General features: G+C 38.0%; 1 protein-coding gene across 4 annotated transcripts; it reads left to right on the top strand.

The window, feature by feature from the left end:
* The first annotated feature begins 286 nt into the window (after positions 1 to 286).
* On the top strand, positions 287 to 25,557 carry ESD (esterase D). Of its 4 annotated transcripts, XM_045869449.3 has the most exons (11): positions 287 to 416; positions 4,174 to 4,222; positions 5,990 to 6,091; positions 6,601 to 6,675; positions 7,263 to 7,351; positions 11,846 to 11,944; positions 13,602 to 13,726; positions 14,784 to 14,903; positions 16,426 to 16,524; positions 18,903 to 19,070; positions 25,328 to 25,557. In XM_045869449.3, the coding sequence occupies exons 4-11, from the start codon at positions 6,608 to 6,610 to the stop codon at positions 25,406 to 25,408; spliced, it is 849 nt and encodes a 282-aa protein (XP_045725405.1). In that variant the 5' UTR covers positions 287 to 416; positions 4,174 to 4,222; positions 5,990 to 6,091; positions 6,601 to 6,607; the 3' UTR covers positions 25,409 to 25,557. The 4 variants fall into 4 exon arrangements, with proteins under 4 accessions (XP_045725405.1, XP_064442174.1, XP_045725404.1 ...); XM_064586104.1 differs by lacking the exon at positions 5,990 to 6,091 and having other exon boundaries at positions 4,174 to 4,217; XM_045869448.3 differs by lacking the exon at positions 5,990 to 6,091.
* Positions 25,558 to 25,781: the final 224 nt, after the last annotated feature.

Raw genomic sequence — 25,781 nt, 5'->3', positions numbered from 1 at the left:
TTTTAAAAATAATTTCAAAGACGACTTGGAAATCCTTTCCACCAGGTAAGTGGGGCCAGACCTCAGGCCTCTGGGAAGAGGGGGGATGACAAGTCCCTGACGAGGAAGCCCACAACAGCAGCAGCAAGAGGAGGAACCCGAGAGGATTGGGCCGAAAAGTGTTCCTTGAGGCACGATGGGATCGTGGGGGCCGAGCCACCGGGGCGGGGCTGCAGGGGCGGGGCTTCAGGGGCGGGGCCGGAGAGAAGGGACTCAGGAGGTGGGACCCGAAAGTGGGCGGGCCTGAAAGTGGGAGGGCCTGGTAGGGGCGGGGCCGAGGCTGGGCGGTCCCAAGCGTTGGCCCCCGGCGGCCATGATGAGGCCCCGCCTTTCGGCCTCGGCTGCTGCTTGTTTCCCGGCCGCCGCCAATCCCCGAGGTAAGACTGGTTTGGGCAGAGCCCTGGGTGTCCTCAGTTCCTCGGCGGCTCCGACTGCACCCGCGACACGGCGGGACCTGGTCGGGGCGGACGCTGAGGCCAGGGGCGAGTCCAGCAGGCTTGATCGCGGGAACTGCGGCCCCGATCCCGAACGCGACCCAGCAGACGCTGGAGGTCAAGGGCTGGGGCGCCGAGGCGAGGAGTTTGGCTGCAGGCGTAGGCCTTGGCCCAAATCCCTTTCCTTCCCTGAGCTCCCAAATAGGTGTAACGCTGGGCTCTCGGGCCTGCGGTGTCCGTACCCGCTACGTTTATTTAGCTCTTTCATTTTGCATAGATTCTCCCCGCCCTTTGACCCGATCGCCACCGCCTGAAGTAGCTGCATATCCAGTTTAGTGAGAAACAGAGCCCAAAGCTGTAGTAGCCCTGGCAGGCGCGCATTTCGGGGCCCTGGGTACGGGGGGAACCCGCACCTGCTGACGCACGTGCGAGCGCTTTGTTAGTCTGTCCGTGTTGTAAATGCTGTCCGAGTTCTGGAGGGGTCTGGAGGTCACTCCCTGATGGCATCGCCGGGGAGCTGGCATTTGAGCGACCCCGTCGGGAGGCATTCAAGGTTGCTGGACTAATAATAACTAACATTTGTATGCATAGTCTGCAGTGTTAACTCATTTAGTCTCGGGAGCAGCCCTCAAATTGATCGTATTATATCCCCATTTTGTAGATGGGGAAATGAGTCATGGGAAGATTACCTAGCTTGTCTGAAGTCATGTCGTAGTAGTCCATGGTGAAGCCAGAATTTGAAACTGGAGGGTCGGGCTCCAGAACCTACTCTGAAATTGTTATACCATGGCATTGAGTAAAGCCAGCCAGTAGAAACATCCAGGCTATACTTGGATTCTGCATAATTGAGTTGAGTGACTTAAGATAATAGGAAGTTTGGCCAGAAAAATAATGTGGGACCATTGAAGACAATTTCAAGAGCCCAGTTACGGTGTTTGGAATTCGTGGGTGCTATATTTTCCCCCCATAGTGGATTAAAAATTTCTGTATTGGCCAGCCATGTGAATTTTTATGAAGGAAAAGAGACTGTGGCCAGTACACAGTTAAAATGTGACCAAAGTATATATGGAGTTTTATTCATCTTTATCTTTTTGTCAGTTCTTAGTAGTTTCAATTTTATGAAGTTTTGATGGCACCAAACTTGAAAAAAATTATAGTTATATGATTTTTCATTTCAATGACTTAGTGATTTTCAACCACAAGGTGAATGGGATTCCCTCTACACCTGTAGCAGCAGGTGGCCAGTACACAGTTAAAATGTGACCAAAGTATATATGGAGTTTTATTCATCTTTCTCCTTTGCTGGTTATGTGGCCAAGCTAACCATGTTTTTAAAATTGACAATATACTTAACACTACCGAATTATACACTTAAAAACAGTTAGGACAGTAAACTTTATGTTATATGTTTTTTATCACAATTTTTTAAAAATCAAATAAAAAATAAATCAAAATGGCTAACAATTGCCTGTAGGCCATGTTAGGCCTGAGTATGTAACGGGTATAGATATCCATTAAACAGTAAGTTTACATGTATTAAAGCCCTAGGCTTCCGTGCAGGATTGATTTTAGTGGGACATACAAGAAGGAAACAAAGTAGGAGCCTAAGTTTTCATTTCTTTTGTATAATTAAAATGGTGGCAGTGGGAATTCAAAGCAGGGGTAACTTTAAGACGTTTCACACATAGATTGGGCAAGACAGGCGTGGATGAAAAGAGAGGCAAGAAAAGGAAAGAAAAAAATGGTTTGAAGGTGGGAGATACACACTTAATTTTAAATTTATTTTTTATTTTTATTTTTCAAGAGACAGAGTTGGGGAGGAGTGAGAGAGAGAATCTTAAGCAGATTCCAGGCCCAGTGTGGAGCCCCACATAGGGATCGGTCTCATGACCCTGAGTTAATGATCTGAGCCAAAATCAAGAGTCTGGTGCTCAACCAACTAAGCCATCCAGGTACCCCAACACTTAATTTTAGATGTGTTGGGTTTTACTAGCTGGTAGCATATCTTGGAAGAAGGGTGTAGTAAGACATTTAAATTCTGGCACTAATGCATGAGAATTATTGGGTCTAGAGATGCAGATTTAGATTCTTCCACCTAGAAAATGTGGTTGAAACATAGGGAATGGGAGTTAGGGAAAGAGTGCATGCGAAGAGCAAAGGAAAGGGAGATGGGAGAAGGGGAAGGAGTAGAAGAACCCAGATAGCAAGTTTTCTCTGAAGAGAGGATTTGAACAGAGACATGATGGTGAGCAGTACCATAATCCGATGATGCTGGGGAGACCTGTGTAGGTTGTAAGAGCCGGTGGAGTGGGACACCCTGAAAGTGAAGAAATGGATCAAAGTCCAAGGAGTCCAGAAAGAATGAGAACAAAACAGAAAGAGATAGAGACCTGAGACTCATCAAAAGAAGAAAGGAATGGGTGAACCTATAAAGAGCACAGCTTTCTGGAGGAGGATGGCATTTAGCCTGAATAAAGAAGGAAAAGAAAACTAAGATTTGACAAGTTGGCCTTCTGGGGGAACAGATGCTTCGTGAATAAAGATGATTTCTCTTTAATAGCTTTTACCTGATTGGCTTGGCAGTGCACTTGAGAAAACCTTTCTTCCCTGAAAAATATTGATGTTCACTTCATTGACTTTCTAGAAAAATTGTGTAATACCCACTGGCGCTGTGAAACTGTTGTTTGTTTTTGTTCAGGGTTTTTCTTGGGGGAGGAATCTATTTTGTGTTTTGCTATTCTACCCCACTCTTTCACTCCATTTTTCCTACAAAATACAATCCAAGAACCTAAATAAGATACCCGGCAGATAAAATGACACTGACAGGCCTATACGTACTGTGTAAGTTTCTATTTATTTCTTACAGTGTCGCAGCGGTCCCTTCATCATTTATAAGCCCATTTTTCTCAGCAGTTCATCCTTTCTCCTGTCAGCCCAGCAGTCCTGAAGTCCTCTTCTCTTCCCTTTTTTCTCCTGTGCAACACATTCCATCTACACCTCTTAGCCAAACAGGTCTGCACTTTCTATCTCTCTCTACTCTTCTAGCCACTCCCATCTCTCTCTACTCTTCTAGCCCCTCTACTCTCTCTCTCTCTACTCTTCTATCTCTCTCTACTCTTCTATTTCTCTCTACTCTTCCACCCTCTCTACTCCATCTCTACTCTTCTCTCTATACTCTTCCAACCCCTCTATCTCTACTCTTGTATCTCTCTCTACTCTTCCAGCCCCTCTCCTCTATCTCTACTCTTCTATCTCTCTCTACTCTTCCAGCCCTTCTACTCTATCTCTACTCTTCTATCTCTCTCTACTCTTCTAGCCCCCACAACTGTTTTGTTTCCTCTCAGCAGTTGATTATATCTCATACTAACAAATTACACTTTAAATTTTTTTTCTATTTAATTAAAAAGAAAAAAACCCCATACAACTTTCTTCATAGGAATCTTAGTCCAGCAGAAGTTCTTGCCTGCCTTGTGGCAAAATAAGTATTAAGGTAGTTCGTTTAAGGGCTAAGGTGATGGGGTGATGCTATTCCCTCAGCTGCTTTTGCCATGCTGCCTTATCCAGAGTAGACAGTCAGTCTGCCTCAAGAGAAGAAAAATGTCTCTGCTCAGAATGTGTTGTGCCCTGCACATGTCTGTATAACCACTGTTGTCAAAAGTATGTCCTGTTTATAAACCACTTGGTCTTTCATTTTTTTCAGGATCATCTATCCTTTGGTGCAGGCAAAAAAGCAAGTAGCAATTGGTCAGGTAAATTTAAGTTTTATTATGTGTTACTTTGAAAGTTGGATGAAAAAGCTAATAACTTACTTTAAAATATGTTGTTTTTCACATAGAAAAATTTTAGTGAAGAACGTAATCACCTAGTATATTATTTCATATATCATAGTGTATCTAGTTTTTAGCTTATGTCAGATTTTTTTATTGAGTGTAACTTTTTTCTTGATTTGTAATCAAGGTAATTTCTAAAATGGGTGGTTAGAGTAAAAAACTTTAAAAGCTTTGATTTTATTTTTTTCAGCTCATTCTATCAATTGAAAACACAGCATTTTAACTTGGTTTTCTCTGACCAAAGGGGAAGTACTTGATTTTGAATTTTAGTTAAAGCACATTAAAAAAGCAGAAGAAATAAACTAGTTGTGCTTTACTAAAAAAAAAAATAAGTCATAAATTATAGAACAAAAAAGATGAAGGACAAGCAGATTTTTAAAATTTTCACATAATTGATAGTCAGAAGTTAAAAAAATAATTATTCATTAATTCAACAAATAATTATTAGTTATTTCTTATGCACTAGATATATGCTCAATGTGCCATGGTTTGGGAAAGCAGACATAGCCCTTACTAAATTTAAGAAAACAGGACATCCTTATAGAATAATTCAGCAAAAAAATTCTATTCCTTGGTCTCATGTGTGTATGCTAAAATTATACGTCTGTGTTACTGTATTATTTAAGCTAGGATCATGAACAAGAATAGCTGAAGTTAATAATAATTAATAACATTTGTGAGCAGTTTAGGAATTGATCTCTTATGGATTAAATGCATAAACCTGTGAATAGAAGGTAATTTCTCTGTAATTGTAAGCCCTAATCCTATAAATTTAGTCAATCTCAGAGCATCTAAAAAAAGAGAGTATATAAAGGCCCTCCAAAGAAGCAGTAGAACATAGCAGCAAAAAGTAGGGTTGCTGATGTCAGGCTTCCTGGTTCAAATCCCAGCTTTCTAATGCAAAACTAAGTATTTAGATTTCTTGAGGAAATTACTGAAAGGTAGGATTGAAACTAATCTTATTTAGAATTTTGCAAAGACAGGGTGCCTGGGTGACTCAGTTGGTTAAGCAACTGCCTTCGACTCAGGTCATGATCCTAGCTAGCTAGGGTCCTAGGATCAAGCCCCACATGGCTTCTTGCTCAGCGGGGAGCCTGCTTCTCCCTCTCCCTCTGCCTGCTACTCCACCTGCTTGTGCTCTCTCTCTCTCTCTCTGTCAAATAAATAAATAAAAATTCTTTTTAAAAAACGAATTTCGCAAAGACATTTCCAAGATTAACTTTTTAAGATTATTGTTATGTATTTTTTTAGAGTAACCCTAACACCACAACCGATCAGCATACTGTTCTGAGAATGTCAGTAGAAATTATGTGGAACATAATCACTGAGAAGACCACTAGAGTGGTAATACGTATTCCTAGCATCTGAGGATTGTTTATTTAGTGTGTATGGCTAACCGATTTATAATAAGGAGGGGAAGGGAATCCTTCCTGAGAGATACGCATCATAAGCAGTCTGGTTCCTCTCTGTTGAACAGGCACTTCTGGTATGGATGGTTTACTGACTTTTTTTGTATTATTAAAAATTAATAACATGTGGTATTTTAACATTTAAACTTAAAATTTTTTATTTATGAACATTTAAAAGATTTGTCTGAGAGAAAAGAATTACCAGGCTTCAAAATCTGCCATCAATAAGCTGCACTTTTAATTCACTTATGTTTTATTTGTTGGTTCGTTTTAAAAGGGAGAATTGTTGACTAGAAGTTGTACATCATTTTCTCAGAAAAAATCTCATAGGATGAGGAATTTGGTCTGGGTGCGCATATAGCAAAGTGGCAATCACGCTGTAAGTGCTCGATAAATGTTACCGCTTATTGTTACCAAATCATTATGGTGACATCATTTTCGTCCCATTTTAAAAAATCAGCTATAATCAGTAAGACCAATTCTTTGATTCGTTTGTTACAGTTGACAGGTAAACTATTAAACAGTTTTTGATCTTCTGAGCTAAAGTAGTTAATTAGTAGCTTGTTTATACTTTCCCTCTTTCTGAAAAGAATTTGGGGCAGTCCACAAAAAGAAAAAAGAAAAAAAAAAGCTTGTTAACCAACTGGATAAATTAGTATTGACCTACCAAAGTACTAAAGTTTCCTGAAATGCATTAACAGCTCTAAGTGTGTACATGAAAGTCAGTCAGTTTCTTAATGTTATTTACCAGAGAAAATTAGCAAGTGAAAAAATATTCTCAGTGGGAAACAGTTGTGTATGTTGGCTAATTTATCTGAAAACAGTTTTGTTTCAAATTTTTCAAGAACTAATGTTCTAGAAATTAATAAGATTAATATTCACTAATAGGAGAAGAATGGCATTGAAGCAGATTTCCAGCAACAAGTGCTTTGGAGGATTGCAGAAAGTTTTTGAACATGACAGGTAACTGCCAAGAAGATAAAATTTTAGGTATCTCTCATTCTGCTTCCATCTATTTGATTCCTTAAATAGACCCATGAAAGATCATTGTTGCACAGATTACCATTTACATGGAAAAAATACCTGTGGTTTTTATAAAAATTACCTCATTTGTGATATTAGTGATTATAATAAGATACTAGTGACAAAGAAAAAATTAAAGGTGTGGTACATTTCAGTGCCCATGAACAAACGTATAATTTAATATCTTTAGAATTCATTTTTTATAAAAGCTGATTTGTTACTTCATACATCTCTTTAGAAACAAAAACAATTTTTCTTTTAGTAATACTAGTGCTATATTGAGGGTATTACATTTATTCTAATTTATTCCCCTCCCCCCCCAAGTTACTTATGTGCCATGCACAGCAAAGACCCAGGTTGGTTAATAGATCAGTATGATAAATTGGCCCCATTCTTTTTTTAAGGGCCAAGTTATATTCCTTAAATGTTGGTGGAATCACTTATTTTAGACATTAAATCACTTATTTTATGTTTCTGTCTTAACCAGTGAGAGGCATTGATTTTTTCTGTCATGGTTAAAATTACAGTGTTGAATTGAACTGCAAAATGAAATTTGCTATCTACTTACCACCAAAGGCAGAAACTGGAAAATGCCCTGCACTGTATTGGCTGTCTGGTAAGTGTTATTCATGTGAGTTTTAGAAAGGAATTTCTTTTTCTTTTTAACTGCCTTATCTTCTCTTTTATCTTGACTTATTGGTGTGCTTACTGAGCCATTTATAAAAGACTTTAGGAGCCTCTTGTAGTCTACTCCTACTTTATCCTGAGAATAATTTCAGACCTACTAAGTTATATTTATTTCACTTCTTTTAAAATTAAACCAAGTAATTTAACAGAGAATGTAAAATTCTGGACTCAATGGCAAGAGCTTAGAAAAGTTACTTACTTAATTTGTACCTACCTAAGAATTTCTGAAGTTTGTAGAGATTTTACCACTCAAATAGAGCAATATTAGGTAAAACCAGAACACCCATGATACACTAATGAGAAACTACAGACAAGGGGCGCCTGGGTGGCTCAGTCGGTTAAGCGTCTGCCTTCGGCTCAGGTCATGATCCCAGTGTCCTGGGATCGAGCCCCGCATCGGGCTTCCTGCTCAGCAGGCAGCTTGCTTCTCCCTCTCCCTCTGCCTGCTGCTCTGTCTACCTGTGCTCTCTCTCTATCTCTCTGTCAAATAAATAAATAAATAATCTTTAAAAAAAAAAAAAAGAAAGAAACTACAGACAAGTAACTTCTTTTTTTTGGTGGGGGGTACCAAATTACTTTATTTGAAGAATGGTACAAATGAAAGAAGTTAAGTAGATGTTTTGGTACAACTTACAGAAAAGGTAAAGGTAACCCCAACATGCATGCACTGCCTTGGCGACCAGGGAAGTCATGTTTTAATCAGACTCCATCAATCTTCTCTGGCAACAGTCTGGAAAATCACAAAAGAACACTAAAGTTTGTTAATCTGTGGCGAATATTAAAGACTATAGAATGGATTATGAGAGAGTAAAGTTTTTCCACCAGTAGTTTGAAGCTGTCTGCTAATTCTTTCACAAAATGTTGTTGGCATTTCATCTTTAGAAGCAACCATAAGGAGAGGCTCGATAAAATCTAAATTATATCAGAGAGTGCTATTTTTGTCACTTTAAAATTGCTTATAGCTTGGATTTTAATAAATCCCCTCTTACATATGTTTTACCGAGGATAAGCCCCAAATACCAGTCGTTTAAAATGAGAATAAACATTTCATTTTGAAAGGTAAAAATTAAGTGCCTACCTGATTGTTACTCAACAACCCATTTCTGTGATTGAAAAAAGCAAACTGATTTTGCTGGAAGAGCACTGGGTATTACCAAAAGCAGCAAGAACAAAATTGCATGCTTGTTTTAGAAACAGAATACTGTGTAGCTGAAGATGACCTTAGAAATCATGCAATCTATAGAACAGGTAACTGTTTCATAGGCCCCGAGAAGTTATGTATTGACCGAGATCATGTAACAGAGTGAACAAGTTTTCTGACTTATAGCCCAGCGCTGTATTTAGTCTTTCCCCTGTTCTTTTTGCATTGTGTTTCCGGTGACGGCTGCTGGAGCCCTGTCTCCGGCTGTAAGTATAATAACGTAGATCAGAAGTACCAGGGTATTGTGTAAGACGTGCTGTAGTAATAAGGCCCTAAATTTCTAACCAAAATTGGAATCTATCAATATATATCATCTGAGCTTTATGAGTATAAAACATAGAATTTGGGTTTGTTTACATCACATGACAGGACAATTTCCTTAGTGAGATGCTGAAGAACAGATAGCCTTTGGAGCCTAAGGCTTGATTTTCTTTTAAAAAATTAAGATTGTCTGACTATACATTTGAGAAATAATGGCAAAAGAATTTCAGGATATTTAATTCCTGGTATGTTGAACGAAAACAATGGCAGAGAGACTGACATCAATTGTTATATTTCTAAAATTACTCAATTAACTAAAATTAAAGCATCCAAACTGAAATTCTAAAAGATGGTCCTGATGGCATGGTCTGCAACTTTCCAAAGTCAACGTGACCATCGGAACAGCCCTTCATTAGCCCTATATCCAGGAGCATTGAAAATATGTGTCCATATAAAAACTTGCACACAAATGTCCATATATTACATTATACATTATTTATAATAACAAAAAAGTGGAAGCAAACCAAAGGTCTGTCAACTAATGAAATAAGGAAAATGTGGTATATCCACACAGTGGAATATTGCTCAACAACAAAGGAATGAAGTCCTCATAGACACAACATACATCTTGGATGAACCTTGAAACCATGCTGAATGAAAGAAGTCATTCACAAGAGACAACATATTGTTAAATTCCATTTATGTGAAGTGTCTAGAATAAACAAACCCATAAAGACAGAAAGTGATTACCTAAGGCTGAGGAGGCGGGGATTAGAAAATAGGAAGTGACTGCTAATGGGTATGGGTTTTCTTTTTGGGGTGACAGAAATATTCTAAAATTAGATAGTGGTAGTGTTCCATAGTTGTAAATATACCAACAGTCGTGGAGTTGTACACTTTACATGGGTGAATTGTATGGCATCTGAATTCTACCTCAATAAAGCTGTTAACCAAAAAAACCCCAAAGCTCTTCATAAAAGTAAGCATAGTTGATCAAGTGGATGTTAATTATTAACCATCTTTATATTGAGAGTAATTCTGCTAGTAGAATTATCTTCATTTCTATGAGTCTGCAGTTCATTTCCTAATACCTTAATCAAGGAAATTGTGTTCTAACTAGAAAAAAACAGATTTTTCTCTGGTCACTAAACATTTACATTTCCCAAGTAAAAGACACTCTGCACTGTGTCCGAGACACAATTCGAGGCTTTTTACATTATCACATTTAATCCTCACAGACACACTATGAGATGATCATAAGCAATATTAATCCCCATTTTTCAAATGAAAGAACTGAGACTCACAATATTCAAGTGACTTGACTGATTTTGGTTAGCCAGTAAGTGGCTGAGTGACATCTTTCTAACCAGATCCTGTCTGAAATCCTCAAAACCCATTCTTGTTACCCTCTTACCTTGCCTCTGAACACATTTGCATTAAGGTCATCAAGACCACTGACCTTTTATCAGTATTTGGGGTAGTTCTCCATCATGATACAGCTCCTGTATCTCTGGAAGATGTATTGGGAAGGAACAGAGTGAACAAACAAGGACTTCTTCCCCTGCTATGACTAGTAAAAGTATGTATGTCCTAACAGTTTAAACATGAACTCCCGGGGCGCCTGGGTGGCTCAGTCATTAAGCATCTGCCTTCGGCTTAGGTCATGGTCCCAGGGTCCTGGGATCGAGCCCCATATCGGGCTCCCTGCTTGGCGGGAAGCCTGCTTCTCCCTCTCCCACTCCCCCTGCTTGTGTTCCCTCTCTCGCTGTGTCTCTCTCTCAAATAAATAAATAAAATCTTAAAAAATAAAAATAAATAAATAAGTAAACATGAACCCTCAAAACACTTTATCCAATGATACTTGTAACTTTGTATCTTGTAATTATTTATTAATTTAATCCTCATTAGCAACCATTTCATAAGTCCCTGTGCTGGCTGCTAGGGGATAAATAGAAACTATAAAAGTGTTCCGTAGTTAATTCATACCGCTTCGTGCATACTAGTCAGCTTTGATGTCACTCATTATCAGATATGGTGGGATATTTGGCATTGGCCACTGGAAAAGGGGTGTTGGGTTAGGTGGTACTTAGCTCATCCATCTATTGCCAGTTTATTCTTGGCCCTTCTATAATAAGAGGATTCAGTCTTCTCTTCTAGTACATGACCGAAAAGCCTATAGCTAGGAAAAGCAGCAGAAATATCTGGAAAACTAGAGCTAAAATTTAAGGAGCTATATGGTAGCCACTTCTCTCTTCTTAAAACACTGAGGAATACAAAGATGATCAGGCTGAATTCTGTTTATAAAAAAAATTAAGTTATAGTATTATGCTGACTTATTGTGAATATTTATGTTTTGATGCAGGAACAGTAACATGTTTAATTAGCATGTTTGACAACACCCCACGGGGTTGATACAACATTGCATTCACCATACACCATATTGCCATTCTACAGTTTGAAAAATTCTGAATTCCCAAGTACATCTGGTCCTAAGGATTTCAGTGTTTGAAACTTTAGTGAGTGACTTTGAAAGGACAACTGTGGGAGCATTTAACCTAAGACAGTTCTTAGATTAATACTACTATAAATTTTATGAGAAAGGGAACTTTATTGTCTTCTTTAGAATCATTTCTAAAAAAAAAAAAATGTGTTTTAATAATACCAAGTGAGCTTGTTTTCCTGTATTATAAAAGGGTTACATCATGGGGCGCCTGGGTGGCTCAGTCGGTTAAGGGTCTGCCTTCGGCTCAGGTCATGATCCCAGGGTCCTGGGAGCGAGCCCCACATCGGACTCCCTGCTCAACGAGGAGTCTGCTTCTCCCTCTCCCTCTGCCCTTCTCCCTGCTCATGCACTGTCTCTCTTTCTGTCAAATAAATAAAATCTTTAAAAAAAAAAAAAAAGGTTACATCTTATAAACCATCCACAGTGTAGCATGAGATAACACTATTTCTGATCTTCAGGTTTGACTTGCACGGAACAAAATTTTATATCAAAGGCTGGTTATCATCAAGCTGCCTCCGAACATGGCCTTGTCGTCATTGCTCCAGATACGAGCCCTCGTAAGTATTCTCAGTCCAGAGATCCTTGTTAAATCTTTCAGACTAAGTTGTAAGTGGTATAATGTAATATTATTTTATTTTTTATTTTTTTTATATTTTGGCTATTATCTCATTAATCTTTCAGATGATATCAATACTCTAAAATACCATGCTATATATTGTCCTCACTGTGAATCTTACTCATGACATCACTCTTATGAGATGGGACCGTTTTGCTAGTCCCATTTTATAGATTAAGACACTTCAAAACAAGAGGCACCTGGGTGGCTCAGTCCTTAAGCGGCTCAGGTCATGTCCCAGAGTCCTGGGATCGAGCCCCGCATCGGGCTCCCTGCTCAGCGGGAAGCCTGTTTCTCCCTCTCCCATTCCCCCCGCTTGTGTTCCCTCTCTCGCTGTGTCTCTCTCTGTCAAATACATAAATAAAATCTTAAAAAAAAAAAAAAAGACACTTCAAAACAGAGACTGAGCAACTTGATTAATATATTCGCACTAATGCCAAAATGCATAAAAATATTTCTATTCCATAGGTAAACTGTCCTGTCACATGAAAATTATGTCTTTTCTCATCTGCTCATCAGTCATGCATTTAACGTGTATTGGTTTTAATATAAATAACTAGAATGCTTACATTAGAGAAATGAAACTATCAAATATTTGAGAACTCAATCCATCAGAGTTAAAACTTACTTTGTGACCTTAGAAAGTGTCAGGAAATGGAATTTATTAAATGCAGCTAAAATTATCTGGAAGATAAATGGCTGGCCTTAGGAAGTAGTACATTTGCTTTCACAGGACATATAATACACCAAAGCAAGACATACCTCACTAGAAATGTAATAAAAAGTTTAATTCTGAGTAGTATTAAAAATATTAAATGCCTAGGAATAAACTTTTAAAATATGAAGATTTATTTTTTACAAGAAATGTAAAATTTGCTAACAATCATAAAGGCTTTAATAAATGGAAAAAGCCATGTTCCTGGATGAGTGTACTGAATATCATGAAGAGGTCATTTTCCTGAAATTACTCTATGTATTAATGTAATTCTCTTGTCTCAGTGGTTGGCTTTTTAACCACCTGCAAGCATATAAAATAAGACCTAATAAATTTTGAAAGATTATAAGAAAATCCTATTGGGGGATGAATAAATAGGGGAGATACAATGGAATGATTCCAAAGTACATACGGAGACATTTTCAATGCAAGATAGTAATCTGAGCACAAGCATTTGTCTCCTCTTCCTTCTAAGAGAAAAAAGTGTTGGTAATAGGGGAGGGTCCTCAGGGAAGGAATCTCAACACATTTTGGAAGAATAGAGAGAGGATCTAAGTCCTTTGACAGGTAACAGTGAAGAAGCGTATATTCAGAATACATAGGAGGGCACTTCATCCACAGAGAAAGCCAATGTGCCTCCCCTTAGCAGTGAATTCTCCAGCCTGGAAGGGCATTCCCTCTCTCACCTCATTGGCTAGAACTAGTCACGTGGCCCCATTCAGGGATAAGAGGACCAGGGAGTGTCCACCGGAAAAGGCAGAGAACTGCAATATTTGGTGAACAGCTCAAATGCAAATGAACTTCCAGATTCATTTAAAAGAGTGTTACTAAACATGGGTCATTGCTATGGAGTAGATGAGGCCACGGGATGTTTCTGTGATAGGTGGCTGCAATATTAAAGGAGAAGATGAGAGCTGGGACTTTGGCACTGGTGCTGGGTTTTATGTGGATGCCACTGAAGATCCTTGGAAAACTAACTACAGAATGTACTCTTACGTAACTGAGGAGGTAATTTCATTTATGTTGTATTTATCAATTGATGATTACTAATAGTTTGGGACACAAAGTCCTTCTAGTCCTGAGAATTTTAAACCAGGGTATGGTATTGTTGAATCTATTTGGCACATATTTATTGATTATCTTAGTGAACATTAAAGTTTACTTATACGGTAGTCTTATTTACTACAATTTAAATTAATATTAAGTACAATTTTAAAGAGGATAATAAATATATTGATACCTGTGTATACTACCCAGATTATACAAAGAAAACAATATATGAAAAAACCCTGGCAGCTGGTTTATTCAGACATATTTTATAATGATTAACCAAGGCTTACTTAGAAAGGATATGTAAGGGTAAATCGTTGCTTCTGTTAATATTATTTATGTGCAGTTTATGTGTTTTTCTAAATTTTATATGATTTTAATTGTTAATGTGTATATCATAAAAACCCAGAAACAATAATATAAAATTTTAATCACCCCCATTATTCCATCCCCCAAATAATAACTATGTTTTGGTATATTCCAGACTTTTTTTTGTACGACCAGTTTTCATACAGTTGTACAATTTTTTATCTTATTCTTTTTTTTAGTTGTATAAAATATTTTCTAATACTCTATTTGTAACATAACCTTAGTAATTGCATAACATTCTGTCAGATGTCATAATTTAGTTTTTCCTAATGTAGGATATTTACATATTTACGTATATTTCTTACCACAGTAAATTTTACTGCATTGGTTGTCTTTATGTATAATTTTTTTTCCCTAAGGACTTTTCCCTAGAATAGATGCCAAGAAGTGAAATTACTAGATCAAAAGTTAAGACATTTTAAAGGCTTTTCTGCATCGTCTTCTTTAATTTGCTTTCTGAGGATTACTTTTCTCCAGTGATACATTAATAATCCTTGTCTACCTGAGATTTTTTTTCATCTTTATTAGTTCATAGTATTGTAAGACTGTGATTTGGAAGTGTTAATTGTGTAATTATTTTATATGACTTTGAAGAAGTCTAAACTTGTTTCTTTCATATCTTTTGTCACACTATTAAATTCTCTAGCTTCCGCAACTCATAAATGCCAATTTTCCAGTGGACCCCCAAAGGATGTCTATTTTTGGCCACTCCATGGGAGGCCATGGAGCTCTGATTTGTGCTTTGAAGAATCCTGGAAAGTACAAAGTAAGATTACCGAAGCTTTCAGTGACAAGTATTTCTCTTGGATAATATCAGTTAGGAACTTTCAAAGAGTGAAACTAGGATATTGTTATTTTATAGTACTGGGACTAAACTTTTCTAGTGTTGGGAGTTTCAAGGGGCTGTAGGGGAAGAGTATTAAATTTGACCACACAGTTATATGCTCCAGAATCAGAAATACAGGAATTCTATCACAGTTGGTCTACTAGAAGTATGATAAAGCAGTTTTTATTGCTTCTATTCAAACTTTAGTTTTCTAGGCATTTTTTTTCTCCTAAAGCTTATTCTTATTACTGTGGTGGTATATATCACTTAATATTTTTACCAGGAATACCTTTGTTAAGTTGACTTTAATTTTCTGAGGTGGAAAATATTCATGATTTGTAAAAGTTTAAGTATTCTCTCTTCTCATTGCCTCTGATGGAAATTGGATTGCAGCTTAACTGAAAAATAACACCGTCAATATTTCTATTCATTTTTTTGAAATAGTATAGCTTCACTTTTTTGTCGTTTAAATAAGCCAAGTTGGAATAACCACCGTATGTAAAATGTCCTGGGCAAAGCAGCATGCCATCATGTTGAAAAAGGAAATGCTGAAGCAGTGATAATCTCAGGAGCTTCTGTCTTTAACATCACAGGGCTGTCAGATACCTCAAGATTTGTTTAATCCATGTCCTTCCCTTAGAAAGGACTTCTTAGCCATTTCAGGTGTGCCCCTGAGAAATGACAATATTTCTTAGAGCAGTTTCTTATTGTGGCACCAGATATTTTTCTTTTAGCAGACTTTATTACAAAGTTGAACTAATTCATGGCTTGACAGTAGGTTTTTAAAATAAGGTCTTATTTTCCATTTTTTGTACATAAGACAATTACTTTATTACGTTTAAGGGAGAAAATCAAATTCAGTTGTTTTTTTGTCCTTTAAAAAAGGTAATAGACATTGATAAATATATACTTTTAGAAGCACTCTGAAACTGAACGATTCCATCTTTGCCACTTATCCAGTTAAAAACAACACTGCATAGAACACAAATTTTAATGCATTGCTCAATGCTTTCTTGGCCCTCTTTAAGAGAAATAATGTGTTTCAGATTTAATAACAGGTTCACAAAGGTGAGTGTAAACTGTTCTATATTACTACTCATTAGTTGTAAGTGGAAAAAATGAGTGGAAACTGAATATAAACTTGCATGTGTTATTTAATGAAATTAATTATTTATTGAAATTATTATTTAATGAAAATGTAATGTATTGCTTTACAGTCTGTTGGCACCTGTGGTTAATTAGCTCTCATAATAGAACATACAAAAGATGTATCATGGAGAGGCCTACAATCTCAGCACTTCATATAACCAATGGAAAATTGTTCACAAGTGTTTTCATGGCAAGTCAGAGTTTATAAGCAAGTTGCAAATAAATTTCTGAGCTTTTAAGCAAGTTGCAAATGTTTGTTCATATTTGATTTAGCAAAATATAACTTGTTTTTAAATTTCCTTTGTTTCTGAAGTCTGTATCGGCATTTGCTCCCATTTGCAACCCAGTGCTCTGTCCTTGGGGCAAAAAAGCCTTTAGTGGATATTTGGGAACAGATCAAAGTAAATGGAAGGTAGGTACTGGGATGGCTGTCTTCATACCCATTCTTAAGTTTTCAGATTTGTGAAAAAGCTACACACCACAGACATTATATTCCTAACTCACTAAAAGATCCAGAGCTAAAATAATTAACAAGAGAATATATGTAGAACAAGATCAACAACAAAAAAGCCCGGTTTTCTAATTGTATTGAATTGTGGTGGATGTTCTGAAACTACATCCTTTATTCTAATGATTAATTTTTGTGTTTATTTCTAAATTAACATTACCAATAAATACCACATTTTATTAGTGACTTTAGGTTTGCCTCTTATTAACCATGTACGCAGTTGTACAACAGGAAGCATGAGTCCTGGCCTTTTAATTATTTCCTGTATCTGTTTCAAAATCCAGCATTTCTCAGATTTGGATTTTAAATTCCAGACTTAAAAGTTTTTAAAAATAGATATTGTGTAATGTACATTTATGTGAACCTTCCCAGTAGCAAGATTGCTTTTTCAAGCATGGGAGCAGATGCTTCAAAACGAAAATTTAAAAATGGCTCTTTCTCCCAAGACCCATTTGACTTTTGTGCAGAAATAAGCTATTTGCAAACATCACCAAGAGTTTGAATATTTGGCAAATGCATTCATCATCATGTTAACAAGTGGAAAATACCTGAGTGGGGGGAAGAAAAAAATTTTTTGACTGTTGTGTGTTCAGGGGGGGTCATTCACACATGGATCTTAATTTTATTTAAGATTGGACATTGAGGGTGCCTGGGTGGCTCAGTTGGTTGAGCGACTGCCTTCGGCTCAGGTCATGATCCTGGAGTCCCTGGATCGAGTCCCGCATCGGGCTCCCTGCTCGGCGGGGAGTCTGCTTCTCCCTCTCCCACTCCCCCTGCTTGTGTTCCCTCTCTCGCTGTGTCTTTCTCTGTCAAATAAATAAATAAAATCTTAAAAAAAAAAAAAAAGATTGGACATTGAAATTCTAACAAATTGGAGGGTTAATCTTTTAGGCACTAGATTAGAATTCTGTTTTGTTTAGGCTCAGATTTTTATTATATTGGAAGAATGCAGAAAGTGATTACTGTTAGGTACTTTGAGAGCTGATGGTGCATGTACTTGGGTGTTTGGAGGCCTTGCCACTGTGCAGAGCCTGAGTGGAGTTTGAGATCTTAGGTCACAAAGGTGATGATAACCTTTCACATCCACACGGGGCTTAGGTTCTGATGGGAGAGTTGGGTAAAAGACCAACTGGTGGGGTGCCTGCGTTGCTCAGTCAGTTAAGCTCCGACTTGTGATTTCAGCTCAGGTCATGATCTCATGGGTGGTCAAGCCCCAAGTCAGGCTCCCCACTCAGCGGGGAGTTCTGCTTGGGATTCTCTCTGTCCCTCTGCGCTCTCTCTCTCTCTCAAATAATAAATAAATCTTAAAAAAAGAAAGAAAAAGACCAACTGGTTGGAAGAAAGGAGGGAAGAGGTAGAGGCACAGGTAATATATAAAGGAATCTAATTCTATAATTTTTCTCTAAGTGGCAGTAGATTTTACCATCTTAATTATGTTGCGTTTAGGCTATTTAATTTAGTGTTGGAATAAGGAGGCCATGCAGAATTACAAAGTCACAGAGCTTAGAACTAGTTGGACTTTATAGATCCCCTTCCAGTCTCTCCTTATAAGAGTAAAGAAAGCAAGTCTTAAAAGCAGGCTACTTTAGAAGGGGAACTCTTTGGGTTTTTGTTTGTCTTGATTGGTACATAGAAGTTGTGATAGTGAATATATATGAATAATCCAGAATACTTAAAGGTGGATGGTAAAATATGAACTTGTAACTAGTGGCAGCTCCTCAGATAACAAATTTGAGGGGTTGTTTATATGATTCAGATTATGCTCATGGGGATAGCAGACATTTGGTGCTGTTCAACAGACCGCAGAAGAGGAGGCTGAATGTATTTAAGTCTGGAATTAGAGCCAAAAAGAAGAGGCAACAAAATAGACTATTTGAAATAGAAAATATCTGGAAATAGAAAAAGATAAGGAAGTTAAAAGAAATAGTCAATTTGTGGAGGGATTTATAAAGAAAAAAAATTACGATTTTAGAGTTGGGAGGTGATTAAGAACCTCAGAGGTTTAGAAGAAAAGTCTGTACTATGAAGAATGCTGAGACACAGAATTCTTGCCACTGGCCCAGCATTGCTTCGAAGTAGAGAAGAGGCTATAAGTGGGACATAGATTTCTGAAGACCTTATAAATAAAAACCAGGCAAGACAACGATAAAGCAGTTTTCCGGTTTAATCATCCTTAGAGCTTAAATAATGTTAAATTTATATTTGGTTCTACTGCATTCTGTTTTGAAGAACATATTTCTGGGCGCTTTCAAATTTATTTTTCAATATTTTTCTTTTTCTAGGCTTATGATGCTACCCATCTTGTGAAGTCCTACCCAGGTTCTCAGCTGGACATACTAATTGATCAAGGGAAAGATGACCAGTTCCTTTCAGATGGACAGTTACTACCTGATAACTTCATAGCTGCCTGTACAGAAAAGAAAGTCCCTGTTGTTTTTAGATTGCAAGAGGCAAGTACTAGGAAACCTCAGCTTGTTCTAAGTAACTATAAGGCAGAATTCCAGGGGCTCCTGGTTGGCTCAGTCAGTTAAGCATCTGACTCTGCGGGGGATCAAGCCCCATGTCTAGCTCATGCTCAGCTCTGGGGTCTGCTTGAGATTCTCCCTCTCCTTTACCCCTCCCCCTGCTCGCTCACTCTCTCTTTCTTTCTAAATAAATAAATAAAATCTTTTTTTTTTTTTTTTAAAGCAAGATTCCATAATACTTTATATTTCAGAATTTGAAAGTACCTCTGGTAAGGTATTTTTTAATTATAACAAGACAAAGTGAAATCCTTCTTATTAAGTTAATGATGCTTATGATCTAATTCCATAGAAAGAGGAAGCCTGTAAACACTAATTCCTGTTTCTTCCTCCCTGTCTCCAACCTTTGGCTGCTATCATTCCACTCTCTGTAAGTCTGACTACTCTTAAGTATCTCATATAAGTGGAATCATATAGTTGTTTTCATAATTTCCTTTTTAGATTGTTCATTGTTATATAAAAATGCAGCTGATTTTTGGGTGTTGCTTTTGTATCTTACTATGGAATCTTTAGGGTTTTCTGCATTTTTTTTTTTAAAGATTTTATTTATTTATTTGAGAGAGACAATGAGAGAGAGAGAGAGCACAAGAGGGGGGGAGCAGGAGAGGGAGAAGCAGACTCCCCACTGAGCAGGGAGCCCGATGCGGGACTCGATCCCCGGACTCCAGGATCATGACCTGAGCCGAAGGCAGTCGCTTAACCAACTGAGCCACCCAGGTGCCCTAGGGTTTTCTGCATTTAAGATTATATCACCAAATTATACATCTTCTATGCCTTTTTCTTGCCTCATTGCTCTAGCTAGGATTTCTAGTACTATGTTGAACAGAAGTGGCAAAAGTGGGCACCTTGTCTTGTTCCTGATCTTAGAGAAGAGCTTTCAGTGTTTCCCCACTAAGTATGATGTTTGCTGTAGGTTTGCATTTATGGCTCGTGTCTGTTTTACAGGCTGAGAAAAGTACTTTGTATCTAAGGTCACACAGCTAGTTTACAGTAGAACCAGAATTGGAAGCAAGGTCATTTGAATGGAAACACATGTCCTCCTCTCATCGGTCTAACCATTCCCAAGCAAGGTGAAGCAGTGCTCCTGAGAAGCAAAGGGATGGAATTAGCTAACACAAGGAGAATTTATGCATAACCTGCGATCTAACTTATGCAACAGATTTTTTTTTTTTTTTTTAAGATTTTATTTATTTATTTGACAGAGAGAGACACAGCGAGAGAGGGAACACAAGCAGGGGGAGTGGGAGAGGGAGAAGCAGGCTTCCCGCCGAGCAGGGAGCCCGATGCGGGGCTCGATCCCAGGACCCTGGGATCATGACCTGAGCTGAAGGCAGTCGCTTAACCGACTGAGCCACCCAGGCGCCCCCTTATGCAACAGATCTTAACGGTCTCCCTGGTTTCTTAATTCCCCTAATATTTTGATCATGTAAATAATATATGTTATATAATAATATATTTACATACATATTTACATGTATATGTAGATAGATAGATAGATCATGTGGGAAAATATGTCAAAAACCAATATATTAGATATACCTTGTTTTCTCTGAGTGTCTGTCTCTAAGTAATAGTATTTTCTTAGATTAAACACTTATCAGAATTGCATGTTTTCAGTCAGTAAGCAACTTTGAGAAACCCAAATACCAATTTGATAATAAAGTAGTGTGTTTAGCTACCTTAACTCTAGCTATAAGGAACGTAATAAACCATGTTTCTTTCCGAATGATTTCTCGGCACCCCCAGCGTTGGCGGCCTCTTCCTCCCCCCTCCGAGGCGGTGCCAGGAAATTCTGCTGTTACTACCAACACCAGAGTTTCAGCCCGCCAGCAAAGACTGAAAAATCTCTGGAGTTTGTTATAAAAATAGCACAGAAGTAAAACACTGATGAAATTCTCGGAGGGAAAAAATAAATCAGCTTATTTCTGAAATGCTTATATCCTAAGCAACTGAAAAACACAGTTGGGTTTATTTAATGAGGAGTCAAGACAAAATATTCAGTTCTTAAAAAAAAGTGGGAAAGTATTGAAATTACCAGCCGCAATCTTTAGCTCAGACACAATTTTTCGTTCACTTTCCTTCCGGCAAGGGCAGGTTACCAGCAAACTACCTGGTCTGAAGATGATGGTTAGACTTGTTATAATTGAATGAGCAACTGAGTAGACATGAGTGGGCATGGCTTCGGAGACGATGCCTTCATGTTTTCAGGCCAACTTCCACTGACTTCAGGTTACCTCAGGTCTGCGAATCATATCTGCCTTATCATTGACATATAAGTACAAGAGAACTGTATTTCTTTATGAAATGGGAGCAGTGAAGCATTAAGTAGGCTGAAAAAATTAGGGGCTATAGGGGCGCCTGGGTGGCTCAGTCGATGGGCATCTGCCTTCAGCTTGGGTCATGATCCCAGGGTCCTGGGATCGAGCCCCACATCGGGCTCCCTGCTCTGAGGGAAGCCTGCTTCTCCCTCTCCCACTCCCCCTGCTTGTATTCCCTCTCTCGCTGTGTCTCTCTCTGTCAAATAAATTTAAAAAATCTTTAAAAAAAAAAAAAAATAGGGGCTATATGTAAGTATGTGAACTAAGGAGGAAGATCGAGAATTATTACAATCATGTACACGATTTACCCAACTTTATTTCTTTACCTCTTTTTGGTGTTAAATGCTCACACTCTATTTTTATACTCCTGTCCGAAAATTATGAGAGGTAAGTGTGGTGCATAGGGATATTTGTTTGTTACCTCATAGAATTTTTCTTTTTTTGTTTTGACTTCAGCGAATCTAAATTGGAAAAGCACTAGACAGCAGAATTTTGATAGTACACAAAGATCAGATCTTACTCTGAAGCCTCATATGTCTTATTTCCAGTTATTGAAGTTACATTGTGAGGAAAAGATTTCAGTGACCTGACAGAAACTTCCAGAAACAATATTGAAGCAAGGCTATCCGACCTCTTCAAGTCCTCAGGCCCTTTTTGAAGACTCAGAGGCTGTTTTGGCCTCTGCACTGCGTGTTAGAGAATAGTAAGAACATGGCACGGAATTCCAGAAGTGCAGGGATCTCGTGTCCCTGTATGCTCATGCTCAGCACGATTACCCAGCACGTAGGCTCTCAGGACGTGCTTACTAAATAAACAAGTGAGCACCTTTCAGCAGTCTTCTTTGTATTCTGAAGAAACTAAATAACCCAGGGATTCATATCAGCTTTTCTAACTGGGTCTGGAAAATGTGTGGGAAAACACTGCCTGTTAGAATAAATGTTCATTGTAGCTGCTGGCGCACTGCCGCTTTTTTGAGAGCTGAGGGAGGAATGAAAGAATGTGTTCATTTATTTTTATACTCTAAGAGAGTTTGTTACTGATGTTTTTTCCATTTCAAGTGGGAGGTAGAAGACAAAACTAAGGCTCCTTCAAGTGTCACTGCATATATGGAATTGCACGAGCTGCTTAACATAGCAAACCAACTCAGAGAAGTTAATGAAAGGACCCCCCCCATTTAATAATCTCAGTAAATAGAACAGGAAAACCAGTCAAGAACGACACATTTAGCTCAATTATATAAGCATCTTTTATCTAAGCGGAATGCCAGTAGTTCCAATGTGTTCTCCTGCCTGTAAGTTGACATTTTTTTTCTTTTTTTATAATTTCTTATTGTTATGTTAATCACCATACGTTACATCATTAGTTTCTGATGTAGTGATCCATGATTCATTGTTTGCGTATAACACCCAGTGCTCCATGCAGAACGTGCCCTCTTTAATACCCATCACCAGGCCCCCCACCCCCCTCCTCTCTAGAACCCTCAGTTTGTTTCTCAGAGTCCATTGTCTCTCATGGTTCGTCTCCCCCTCCGATTTCCCCCCGTTCATTCTTCCCCTCCTGTTATCTTCTTCTTCTTTTTTTTTTTTTTTTTAATCTTTCTTGGGGCGCCTGGGTGGCTCAGTTGGTTGGGCGTCCGACTCTTGATTTCGGCTCGGGTCATGATCTCAGGGTTGAAAGATAAAGCCGTGCAATGGGCACTGTGCTCATGGAGAGTCTGCTTGAGATTCTCTCTCCCTCTGCCCCTCCCCCTGCTTGTATACTTGCGCTCTCTCTCTTTCTCTAAAAAAAAATCTTTCTCGCTGTGTCATGATAGGCCATTTTCTATTTTCTCGTAAAGGTGGATCTTCTGTTAAATATCACTGGGGAAGTTACGGACATTGGCTTTGTATTTTAGATAGAATATACCGTAATCTTGTGGTACACTCCTGAGAGCTCAAAATTGTAACTTTGTTTTACCCTGGGACTTCTCTAATAAAATAATAATAATAGGGGTGCCTGGGTGGCTCAGTCGGTTAAGCGGCTGCCTTCGGCTCAGGTCATGATCCTGGAGTCCCGGGATTGAGTCCCGCATCGGGCTCCCTGCTCGGCTGGGAGTCTGCTTCTCCCTCTGACCCTCCCCCCTCTCATGTGCTCTCTGTCTCTCTCATTCTCTCTGTCTCAAATAAATAAATAAAATCTTTAAAAAAATAAAATAATAAAATAATAATAATAATAAATAATAACAAGAATAGTCATAGCTACACCGTGTGTTCCTGACACTGTGCAAGGCATTAAACCGCTGTGAAGCTGCATAAGGTTGGAGCCCTCGGTCACATTAGGGCACGTGCTGCACAGGGTGCCGGGGCACCCACATCCTTGCATCCGGACCTGTCTTCAGTCAGAGCCATCTATCGGTCTATAAAAACTGGCAGGTGCTGCTTGGTCCTACATTTCCTAGGGTTTGTGGGTTGAAATCATGGGTCTGAAGATCCTGTTTAACCTTGGAATGATTGAGGAATTACAGGAATGGAAAATGCTTTTCTTTATGTTTCTCTCTAAGAAATGCCTTCAGCTCTAAATTGAACTAATTAACTGGGGCTGGTCTAATCATTGAGAAATGTGAAACCAAGTTAAGTCCAGAGCTCAGCCTTAATTTTGACAACATTCTTGTCAGATTCATTTCTGATTCGGCTACAGGAAACAAAAGATCATGCTTTTAAGTTACTTTGATGACTTTGACCTGGAACTCTTTACGTATTAACTTCTGTTCCCAAGATATATAACATTGCATATGTCTGAAAGTAAGAGATTAAGAACATTTACTGATTTCATCAAAACCTTAATGATTTGCTTTGTTCCTTGGAACCCAGGTGATATTTTTATTAGGGCTTTTTTTGCTTCTTAAGTGCTTAGGAAAATTCCCATTTTCTCTCATCAGAGACCATTGAATAAGCTAAAAACTTAAAAATCTTTCTTAGACTTTTACCTCCTTTCAGTTTATTTCACCTTATGTTTTCATTGTGTTTTGGAAGGGAGGCCACCCCCAAATTACCTGGTGTTTAACCCCCTTAGGTTCTTCCCACCTTAATTTTTTCCTTTTTCCTTTGAAAGCGTCATCTTATCTTGTACTCAGAGGATGCCCCGAGGAAGCATCTTCTCTCCATTTATTTAGATGTGGTTTTAATTAACCAGATAGCATGAGATCTGTTTATTACATTTTCTCTCTGTTTCAGAATAGTTTTCAAAATAGTTGACTGGCTTTTTACCCAGTGTGGTTTATTGCTAAGGGATGTCAGGGTTTAATGAATTATTCCTTTTTCCTCAAATAAAAATGTGATATGCTTTTATTGCATAGGAGGTGAAATTCCTAACTAGACTTAGGATAGCTGTGTTTGACTTCCCAAACAATGTTTAACCATTTGGCTGGTTTTTTGCTCTTTCTCTGTATTGTCTTTGTGTGCTTATTTTGTATTTTAACATTTTCCGTCTTACCGATGTTAGTGTGTTTCTTCTGTGAGTTAAAACTTCTTGTCTATGTTTCTGACTTCTTTAAATTCTGATTATTTTATTCCTTGTTGATAATGACCACCTGTTTACACTGTACATTTGATTAATGTGTTATTTCCTCTCTTTGCATATTAATGGCAGCATCTAGAAACTAGGCTGTGCAGAATGTTTCTTCTTCTATTTTTGCTGTTCTTTTAATGTTCAGTGAAAATGTTGAAGTACAAGTATAATAAGCTTGATTTTGATTATAAGCCTTCATCATGTTCTAATAATTTCAGGACTTACAAGAAAATTAAGTGACATGAGAGATATATTTAATGTCCTTAATATTGATGTTTCTGACTGATAAATATCTTACTGTTTCTCTCTTTTGTCTTCTAGGGTTATGATCATAGCTACTACTTCATTGCAACCTTTATTACTGATCACATCAGACATCATGCAAAATACCTGAATGCATGAAAACTTCAGATAAGAGGATTTGTTAAAGATTATATAAAATTTGTTCAAGATTATAAAAAGAAAAATGATTTCAAGACATTGGATTTCATAGTGCTAACAATGCATCATTCTGTAGTTGAATCACTTTCCGAATAAATACGTAAAACCTGCTTACAATTTAAAAGTTACTTTACCAATGTTCATATGGGAACTATTTAATACTTTACAGCTTTTGCAAGGTCATTTGGAAATCATTGTTGTATTAACCTCAGGCCACAGAATATATGAATATAAGCCCATTTAAATCCTAGAATGCTAACTCAGGAACGGGTCTTAGAGGTAATTTAGTCTAAACCCCTCACTTTGTCAGGCTTGAAGTCTGTGAAAGCACGGA

The sequence above is a fragment of the Mirounga angustirostris genome, unplaced genomic scaffold (assembly GCF_029215605.1).
Source record: "Mirounga angustirostris isolate CCGP_5_RB_7025 unplaced genomic scaffold, mMirAng1.0.hap1 SCAF_3, whole genome shotgun sequence".
Lineage (NCBI taxonomy): Eukaryota > Metazoa > Chordata > Mammalia > Carnivora > Phocidae > Mirounga > Mirounga angustirostris.
This window is presented reverse-complemented; position numbering and strand designations above follow the sequence as displayed.